The sequence below is a fragment of the Engraulis encrasicolus genome, chromosome 2 (genome assembly GCF_034702125.1).
Source record: "Engraulis encrasicolus isolate BLACKSEA-1 chromosome 2, IST_EnEncr_1.0, whole genome shotgun sequence".
Classification (NCBI taxonomy): Eukaryota; Metazoa; Chordata; class Actinopteri; order Clupeiformes; family Engraulidae; genus Engraulis; species Engraulis encrasicolus.
In genome coordinates, this window is record NC_085858.1 from 30,342,190 (window position 1) to 30,353,516 (window position 11,327).

The 11,327-nt window shown below is 42.2% G+C and overlaps 1 protein-coding gene across 2 annotated transcripts in view; it reads left to right on the forward strand.

Moving 5' to 3' along the window:
• Positions 1-11,327, forward strand: part of LOC134436804 (F-actin-uncapping protein LRRC16A-like) — a 115,289-nt gene that overhangs the window by 30,310 nt on the left and 73,652 nt on the right. For both annotated transcript variants that reach the window (XM_063186156.1, XM_063186163.1), the window contains exon 3: positions 8,125-8,175. In XM_063186156.1, the coding sequence (XP_063042226.1) occupies positions 8,125-8,175 (51 nt within the window). The remainder of the gene's footprint in view (positions 1-8,124; positions 8,176-11,327) is intronic.

An 11,327-nucleotide genomic window follows, 5' to 3' on the forward strand; every position in this document is an offset into this window, starting at 1 on the left:
TCGTCATTCCTCCGTCGTTTACAGAGCAGCACTGCAACACAACAAAGGCTTCATGCCTGTAGCCAGCCTGTCATTAGTGTTTGTGGTCATCTCTACTGCCTTATAACATCAGGCACCGGTCAACTACTTTTTATTTCTGAGTCATGAATAGTACGTAATTGAACAGTGCTGGCCGCCGCCTGTGCAAAGCTATTGATCTGTGAGTTATAAATGGAGCAGTTGGTAAAAGACGACAGCCGTACCGATGAACACTGAGAGGTGGAGTGGCCAAATTAGTCTCTTTCCTGTCCTCTGTTATATTTCCTTCATGAAGAATCCGCTTTACTAGAGACAATGTAGTTTAAGTGACGCAGCAATTAAATGATATTAATAACCTCACGGCTGCTCTCGCAGGCTCAGCATTTGATGAAGCCAATCTTGTATCTTGTGATACACATGGGAACGTTTCCCCAACAATGTTTTTCCGTTTTCACCATATCGATTCTCATAGCATTGCATTGATTTTTTTTTTGTGTCTCTAGTCAATTTTCTTTTCCTTCCGTATTAATAACTCCAGTTGAGCGTGTAAGGCAATGGCCATGTGCAGTGTTCCGTTTCAGCAGACCTTGCCACCCAGAGCGTGAGTGGATGGATACATGTGTATTGTGTGTGGACGGTGTTGACAGATAGACCCCAAAGTGAGACAAATCCGCGTCGCTGCTAGCTGAAAGTGAGTGAAGTGAAGATTGTACATCAAAAACAGCGGTAGTGGTCGCTTGAGGCCTTTGTTCCAGGTCAGTGGCTTGGCAAGAGTAGCGGCGAGTACAAGCCCAGTATATGGCAGTGGGACTCTGCTTCCTCCCAGCTCTACAAGCTGTTGGGGAAATCTGGAGTCTCTATTTGACAAGCCTCAGTAGCACCACAGAGGCACAAGCTCCATTAATATGGCAGCCAGAGGGGAGATGAAGGCGAAATAATAAAATACAAACACCAAAAAAACCCATTCCACATTCATTAAATCCACCCCATTTTTCATCCACACGCGTTACTGTACGTCGTTCATCGCATATGTGATTGGTATGCAATGTGACAGATCAATCAGATCAAGTCTGTTTATTTATTGATTTCACATTTCGGCTCAGGAAAGCAGAAAATTGCCTTTTGCTTGGGGTTTTAGGTTTAATATAATGTAATATAAGCTATCTAGGTTTTGATCGTTGTATATTTCTTTTCCCCAATGCTGGACCATGCTATTGCCAATATGACACACTGACATGATGGCACACTATGAGCCAAATGAGACCTCTCCAACATTGTGGATAATCCCATAGGCCTGACTGAGAAATGGGAAGCAGCAACATGCTCAGGGTAGCGAGCTGCACAGGGTGGCGTATGGACAAACAGACAGATAGACAGATGGACTTTTGGTACTGGGTCATTTCACGTGAAATCAGACACTTTGGGACCCGACCGACCCGGATTTCGATCATACTTGGTGTGCCTTTTCAGTAGCAAGGTAGCACCCCAGAACTGCATTGGTTTGAATCTGACACTAATATTAAGGGAGAAACAGACTAGGAAAGGTTCACATGTGAGGGTAGGACACTATACATTCAGCCTTGAATATATCAGTCAGTGTTAGTCACAAAAAAATGCCTGTGGTGTTGTTTGAAAGCTCTTTTCTGGCTCTACATATTACATAAGCACCTTGGAATACAACTACTGTCAGAATATGAATTATGATAAATTGAAAAATTAAAAATTGAATATCTAAAAAACTCATATTTTAAAATGGCCAGTTCCTTGTCCAAACGTAGCCGGCAATGTCATGAGCAGCACCTAAAATGCTGGTGTTCGGTTTGTTATTCATTTCAGAGAGAATTTGACTCACAAATATGGCATCATACAGACCACTTACTAATAATATGGTAATACCATAGTAGCATCACATGACAAAACAAAAAAACAAAACAAAAATGGTCAGTTTCCATGGTCCCAGGTTTCAGAAACTAAGGCAGATGTCCATATATACATACCAAATGATGATATGTGAATGTTTGAACATTCCTTCTCTGTGTACCTGTGCCATCTTCCCTTTACCGTACTTTAAAGAGATAATCAATGGCTACACTCTCATTTTGTACTCTACCAGTGCATTTGAAGCAACAGCTGTGTCTTTTGTAGATAATGTATAAGTACGTCCCGTTGCAGTTACAGGTTCCACTACCAGAAGCACATCCTGATGATCCATGACAAGTCTATCTGGTCTGAAGGGAAAAGTGAAGGATGGAGATGGCCCATGAGGATGCAGGAAGTTCAGTTTCACCTCTCCAGTGCTCGACATACATTCCTCAACACATGCTAGCCACAAGTTGCCATCATATTCAGCTACAACATACCCTTTGATGCTTGAAATGTAACACATTCCTTTACTGAGCTCACTCTTTCAACTCTGCCTTCTCTGAATGCTGAAAATGGCCTAACTTCCACTGTGTCCATTGACAATGGGCAGAAGCTGTGTAGTTTTTGAGTACCTGGAATAGTTCTTGCAGATTCAAACCTTTTCAACAGGTTCTCAGCTTCATGATGGTATCTCTGTTGTGGCAAACTGGCAATGGATGTTCTTGACATTATCCTTGACTGACTCCCTTGAACCAGGAACGTTTTTAAAACTATAGTTTTGTAATTCAAGATGCTATTCAATCATTTCACTGGAACAACCAGTGCAGGCCACAATCCATCCATTTGTATGCTACTACCAAGATCAGTTGAAACTGGGAAAAAAATCTGTTTTGTTGTTATTTCAGACTGCAACATTCATGATACAATTGCTGTACATCTGTTTCAGAAGCTCCTAATTCAGTTCCTCAGTGACACTTCATCAATGACAGAACGTCCAAAGAAGATCCTATATTTTTTCTGATGGCTGTGCTGCACAATATAAGAACCTTAAAAACACAAACAAATTTGTGCACCACGAGGCAGATTTTCACATACCTGCAGAGTGGCACTTTTTTGCCACATCACATGGCAAAGGTCCATGTGATGGCGTTGGAGGGACAGTTAAATGGCTTGCTGCACGAGCAAGTCTGCAACGTCCTATTGACAATTAAATTGTAACGCCATACCAACTGTTTGAATTTGTGAAGGATAATGTCAAGAACATCCATTGCCAGTTTGACACAACAGAGATGTACCATCATGAAGCTGAGAACCTGTTGAAAAGGTTTGAATCTGCAAGAACTATTCCAGGTACTCAAAAACTACACCGCTTCTGCCCATTGTCAATGGACACAGTGGAAGTTAGGCCATTTTCAGCATTTAGAGAAGGCAGAGTTGAAAGAGTGAGCTCAGTAAAGGAATGTGTTACATTTTCAAGCATCAAAGGGTATGTTGTAGCTGTATATGATGGCAACTGGTGGCTAGCATGTGCTGAGGAATGTATGCCGAGCACTGGAGAGGTGAAACTGAACTTCCTGCATCCTCATGGGCCATCTCCATCCTTCACTTTTCCCTTCAGACCAGATAGACTTGTCATGGATCATCAGGATGTGCTACTATGTGCTAGGTAGTGGAACCTGTAACTGCGACGGGAGGTACTTATACATTATCTACAAAAGACACAGCTGCTGCTTCAAATGCACTGGTAGAGTACAAAATGAGAGTGTAGCCATTGATTATCTCTTTAAAGTACGGTAAAGGGAAGATGGCACAGGTACACAGAGAAGGAATGTTCAAACATTCACATATCATCATTTGGTGTGTATAAATGGACATCTGCCTTAGTTTCTGAAACCTGGGACCATGGACACTGACCATTTTTGTTTTGTTTTTGTTTTTGTCATGTGATGCTACTATGGTATTACCATATTATTAGTAAGTGGTCTGTATGATGCCATATTTGTGAGTCAACTTCTCTCTGAAATGAATAACAAACCGAACACCAGCATTTTAGGTGCTGCTCATGACATTGCCGGCTACGTTTGGACAAGGAACTGGCCATTTTAAAATATGAGTTTTTTAGATATTCAATTTTTAATTTTTCAATTTATCATAATTCATATTCTGAGAGTAGTTGTATTCCAAGGTGATTGTGTAATATGTAGAGCCAGAAAAGAGCTTTCAAACAACACCACAGGCATCTTTTTGTGACTAACACTGACTGATATATTCAAGGCTGAATGTATAGTGTCCTACCCTCACATGTGAACCTTTCCTAGTCTGTTTCTCCCTTAATATTAGTGTCAGATTCAAACCAATGCAGTTCTGGGGTGCTACCTTGCTACTGAAAAGGCACACCAAGTATGATTGAAATCCGGGTCGGTCGGGTCCCAAAGTGTCTGATTTCACGTGAAATGACCCTACTGCCAACCAGCCAACCAAGTCAGGTGAAATATTTGGGCAAAAACATGCACACACATGAACACGCACGCGCACGCACGCACGCACACACACACACGCACACACACACACACACACACACACACACACACACACACACACACACACACACACACACACACACACACACACACACACACACACAGACAACCTTTTTGTTATTCTTGCATTATCCTGTTTAATTGTCAGAATTGTACAATACTCCTGAACAACATTCAGTACTACTGTACAACACATAACTCACAGTCTTCTGTTATGGAGACAGACAGACAGACAGACAGACAGACAGACAGACAGACAGACAGACAGACAGACAGACAGACAGACAGACAGACAGACAGACAGACAGACAGACAGACAGACAGACAGACAGACAGACAGACAGACAGACAGACAGACAGACATTAGTCTCTGCACTGCCTGAGCCTTTCCACAGTGGCCTTATTCTTTTTCTTGTTCTCTTTCTTCTTCTCCCTCTGCATATTTCCTTCTCCCCCTCCCACTCTGGCCTGCCGCTGCCTATTCCGGTTAAATATAGACCGTCGTAGTCAGCGTGTGCTCCAGTTAATGTATACACGGCCCATGCCGGCACATTGTCTACTGAATAGGAACGTTTTGTAACAATTTGCTGTTGGGGCGGTTGTCTCTGTGTGCTTTGTCTTGTGTAAATGTGTAATAATCTTGGCAAGAAAAACCAAATGACTAATGTTTCTTTAAGCTGATCAGGCAGAATAGGTTACCTATGCAATGCAAAATGGGTTACATCTGCACACGCACACACAGGCACACGCACGCGCGCACACGCACACACACACAGTTTACTTCTTTTGGAAGTTTCTGGATTGACAGATAGATGTTTATCATAGCACCATCCAAATTTCATGGTTTACTCAAAACTAAAAGAAACTGCTCACTGAGTGTCTTGAAGATACATGTACATTACACACACACACACACACACACACACACACACACTCACACTCACACTCACACTCACACACACTTCAACAGGCTATACCGTAGTTAGTTATTATCTTGACTAAATTCAAGAGGACCTCTCTCTTTTTTTGTTATATGCAGAGAAACCACAACAGCTCTTTTTTGTGAGCTCCAACATATAACAAGTCCTCTCGGGATGCACATTCAGTAGGTTGGCCCCAAAGACCAGTCATTATCCTCGGGCATTTAATTACTGCAGGCCTCAGGCTGGATATTTAAAGACTATTTTCCACCCGTTTTGCCGCAACAATATACCCGTATACAGCACTTGGCTTGACCTTCTACAGGAAGTGAACTTCAGGAGTTGTCATCAAGTGGTTTTTCTGAAAGCTCTTGTGTAGACTCGTGTGTGTGTTTTGTGCTGTCTCGCAGGGGAGATGGATCTTAGCCTTTGAGTCTGGAACAGGGATGGCTGACACGACTAGGGATGAAAACGATTAATCGATTAATCGACTTTAATCGATCAATGCATTGATCAATTAAAAAACATTAATCGCAATTAATCGACAATTCAACTGACAAGAGACCCAGGTGAAATGGGCATGTGAAGAGTGTGTGTGAAAAGGGGTGTGAATAGTGGAAATATTTAAATCACCTTTGGATTAAAGAATTGAAATAGAATTCATTTAAATGTGGTATTTTATCAAAATTTTAATTAAAGTTTTTAGATTTAGTAGGTTTTTTTTTACAAACATTGAGATTTCGGGGGGGAAAACGCTGCTTATCAATTAATCGTAAGTCGATCGATAAGGCTATCAACTAATGATTAATGAATTAATCGATAATTTGCATCCCTAGACACGACATGAAGTGCTTTTGGAGATGAAATGTGTACTGTGAATGAAGCTGAGACCAAAACACAATTATTGCTTGTGGAATGGACAGGCTACATTCTGATCTGACATTATTGGGCAGTATCCGGCACACATTGACCCTTTTTCCATGCTGAAAATACATTTTGGTCTTCATCAGATAAAATTTCCACTTGCAAATATAAATATTTCTCTTCCACCACCCCCTCATAGTGTGGTTTAGTCTGGAACAGGGATGTTCGTGGGTATCTCTACAGTCATCTAAATGTGCAAAACTCCTCAAGGCTGGCCTTGTTCTGGAGTCCATTTCGTTTCGTGGCGGTTTCTAGTCTATTTCTGGGTCCCAGTGATGGAGCTCCGCTCCGTGGTACAGAGGCTAAATTTGGAAGGTTCCCATTTATACTGTATGAATGACCTAATTTATGCCGAAGCGAACATTGCTAAAGCTAATTCTGAGCGTCTGTGATTCACAGGGTCCTTGTGGAAAGGGATTTAAGGAACAGTAGGCAATGGGGACGATGAGGAAAATTGCTGATCTATTTTTGGTTGTAAATGAGTGCCAGATGTAACATGACTGCGTTTTATTTAGTGCTTTAGATCAGATGTTTAAAGAGGATGTCAGGTGTTCCGCTGAAGATGGCAAGATGTTCCATCCGAAGTGATTTCAGATATTGAGATATATAGTCTGGGTGAGAAATGGCCAGTAAATTCAAAGAACACGGAAAGGGCTCACATTCTGAAATAGAAATAGTTGTACAAAAGCTCTTTAGGACAGGAGGATGTTATTAAAGCTGTTGAAGTTTACAAGAACAGTTTACAAGAAAAGTTTTTTTTTTCTTGTAAACGGCTGCCATGTCTGACCTTTCATTTAAAGGTGTCTGTGTGTGTGTGTGCGTGTGTGTTTGCGTGCATGTTTGAGTGGGTGTGTGCGTGGGTGAGTGGGTGTGTGCGTGCGTGCGTGCGTGTGTGTGTGCGTGCGTGCGTGTGTGTGTGCGTGCGTGTACAGCAACTGTGAGCCAGTGAGTGATGTGTACTGGGTGGTGAGCCATGACATCATGGATCAATGTCAAACAGTTCAGGTGATCCTAAAGGGTTTCATATCCAGTGAAGAGGACGGAGTCGAAATGCTCACACCAACATAAGCTCAGGATAAACATGCTCTGTCTGTCTGTCTGTCTGTCTGTCTGTCTGTCTGTCTGTCTGTCTGTCTGTCTGTCTGTCTGTCTGTCTGTCTGTCTGTCTGTCTGTTTCTCTGTCTGTCTTTCTGTCTTTCAGTCTGTCTGTCTGTCTGTCTGTCTGTCTGTCTGTCTGTCTGTCTGTCTGTCTCTCTCTCTCTCTCTCTCTCTCTCTCTCTCTCTCTCTCTCTCTCTCTCTCTCTCTCTCTCTCTCATACACACACTAAATAATACCCTGACAGCATAATCAAACACATTTAACCATGCCTCATCCTTTTGTCATGTTCTGTACAAGTAGTGGTGCAGCAACTGTAACATGCAGTATTGTGACATTTTTGCAATTAAATCAAACTGTGTAAGTTATTCATTTCTGATTACAGTATTATATTTGCAATAGCAAAGTCATTACCCAAACTGAATACATTAGTTAAAACTGCTCAATTTTTAGATTTCCTGTCAAATATGTGTAATATTGCAAATGTATCAGAATGTGCATGGTATTGCAATATAATCACATGATGATGACAGCAAAGGATGGATAACTGCACTGGCCTACCGGGCCCAGACCCAGGGGCTCACGAGCCAGGGGGGCCCCTGAAGCCCATATTGCATTTTAAGATTTTTTTACATTTCCTCAGAACCCCCGATATCGTAGGCTCTCTAACATTTGGATAAGGCTGTATTGTGATGAATGAATGCTGTATCTTGTCAACACCCTGTATTACTAGCGTCTGACCTGTCCCCTCTCTCGTCCACAGGCTCTGGCTTCTCACCGGGTCTACATCCTAACAGCACGGATCCCCTCCAAGGTAAGAGCACTCAGCTGGCCACCATACCTATCCACTCCCAGCACATTCAGAGGAGCCTCACACAATACAATATTCCACGCCAGTGTTTCTCAAACTTTTTCAGACCGAGGAGCACTTTCTCCCCCTAAACAATTTTCAGGGACCACCTGTCAAATGAATTAACAGTTGAGGGGTGCTAATTTGACACTGCTAATTTTGATGCCGATCACTCACTTTTTAATGCACATTTCAAGTCTGTCTTATTGTGGTGAAAATAAGACTTCAGCTATATTTAGCTTTGTAATTATGTTACTAATATAGCCTACTGCTAGCTCATCTTGGAAAAGTAGAAATCCCCTTGCGGACCACCTGAGCTCTGTCGTGGACCACCAGTGGTCCCTGGACCACACTTTGAGAATCACTGCTCTACACACATGCTACACAATAGCCTCACACTTACAATAGTGTACACACATGCTACACACCTAACTAGCCTCTCGCATACAATACTCTAGGGTCTACACACATACAACACACTAGCCTCTCACATACAGTACTCTACACACATACAACACACTAGCCTCTCACATACAGTACTCTACACACATACAACACACTAGCCTCACATATGCTACATATACACACTAGGCCAGTGGTTTCAACCTTGGGGTCGGGACCCCACGTGAGGTCGCCGGGAATTCTAATGGGGTCGCCTGATTACTGATCATTTTTTTCATTAAAACATCACATACAATCTTAGACTATCATAAATAGGTTTATTAGTCTACACGTTAGCTCAAATAAATCACTGCACAAGTGAGAACACACACACACACACACACACACACACACACACACACACACACACACACACACACACACACACACACACACACACACACACACACACACACACACACACACACACACACACACACACACACACACACACACACACACACACACACAGAGGAAGTCTGAGGCACTCAAGGTTAAAATAGTAGAAACATTACAACATGGATCAGATACAAGAAGGAGAGTCTACTGCAGGGGTGGCCAACCAGTCGGAGACCAAGAGCCAAATTTTGTAATGTGTCACAGCAAAGAGCCACATCGGCACACAAACATCACGCGGGCATATAAACATGCGCACACCCACCAACATGGGCATCACCCATCCTTCTCGCACCACAGACCAGCATACACAACAACACATGGGTATGAACATCAACCATCTCTTCCTTTCACACACAGACACACACACACACACACACACACACACACCACACACACACACACACACACACACACACACACACACACACACACACACACACACACACACACACACACACACAAAGTGTCAGATTGATGTTACACTTCAACTTTAATGGCCTGGACTACAAGACAATCCTGAATAATAGATGACCCCCCCCCCACACTTTTTTTTTTTACTGCTTCAATTTTTTGTGGGAAAAATGTTTTTTCAAGATAAAAATGTTGTTTTACATAAGAAGACAAGGTACACAGGTCAAAATTATTTAATACATTCTTTCATATTTTAATAAAACACGTTTCACATCATAATTTCCATGAGCACTCTTTATAACAGAACACGAAGTAACGCGGCCTAAAGATTCTCCGCCTCTTTTAGCTCATTCGGGGGTTAGGCGCACAGGCACCGCTTTCTTGCGCACAGATGAGATGATCATTGAATGCCTGACGACAACACCATCCGAAATTAACAAGGTGGTTCGTCAAATCGCCGTTCATTTTCCACATTAATGTTTCAGCGGGTGCTGACAGGGGGCCAGGGGAAAAGACCAAGTTTTCTTTTTGAGACTAAACTGAAATTGTTTCCCACCTGCACGCTGTCTGCCAGCGCCGCTTTGGACAATGGCTGATAAACCAGGGTGGAACATTATTTTTGGCGCTATTTTGTCTATAGCCCGCGAAAATAACACGATTTTAAACCAAAAAACATAATTTCACATTCGGGTCAATAGCATGATGAAACACTCCTCCTAACAGAGCGCAGAGATGGCTACGCAGGACAGAGATTCTCAGCGCATCTCTGCTCCAGACACCTTTCTCTTCATATCATTTGCACATTTTATAACCGCCATATCCCGAGCGATAGAATCTAATATGGACAGCACATTTTCTTGACCTTATTGAGGAGTGATGGCAAAATTTCAGGTTAAAACATTTTTTGCCGATATTTTGTTTAGTCAGCGAAAGACGCGGTCACTTTTTGAAAGCGCTATTTTTAGAACATAGGCTTAAATCGCGTCTTGTAGGCTATTTGCAGTAACAAATGTCACACATCAACGTGATCATTCAGGACACATTTAGGCAAGGCCTACTACAGTACCAAGACCACAGGGCACTTATTTGCCATAGTTCTAATCAACTTTGTGTGCGCAATTCTAATGCATATTGCCTATGGGGGAAATAAACACAAACTTGGACGTGAACGCAAGAGCCGCAAGACACCAGGCAAAGAGCCGCATGCGGCTCGAGAGCCGCGGGTTAGCCACCTATGGTCTACTGAAACTGAAGGTAGCTTACAATGATTGTCTAAGGATCCTCCTAAAGAAACCAAGGAGTACTAGAGCAAGTGGGTTATTCTGCAAATTTGGTCTAACTACTTTTATGGCACTGTTAAGAAATCTTACCTTCAAGTTCATGAGCAGGCTTGATTGTGCAAGAAATGAGCTCATCACTCAATTGGTTGATCCAAGTCGTAGCTCTGTAAGATATATGTCTACTATCTGGGAACACTGGCATGAAAGCCTTCACTAGCTTCCTTTTATTGTATGTGTATTTTTTTATTTATTTTATTATTATTATTGTATTGTTGATGAGTGTATTGTAATGTGTCCAATGTGGGCCCTGAGCCTGTAATAAAGTTTATATATATATATATATTGAGTGCCTTGGCTTTCCTCTATCCTGCAGTCCATTTGCCAGGTATTATAACTATTACTTTTCACCAGCACTACTACTGTATTACTATTACTAGTTGTCATGTAGGCGACCCTGGTGACCCCGCTAACCTCATGACCATTTGACACAGATGCCAGCAACGGCATAGATCAATGGAATGAATACAGAAGGGTAAACACATAGGAAGTGTTACTCTGTCATTTGCTACCATGGCCGTAACTACC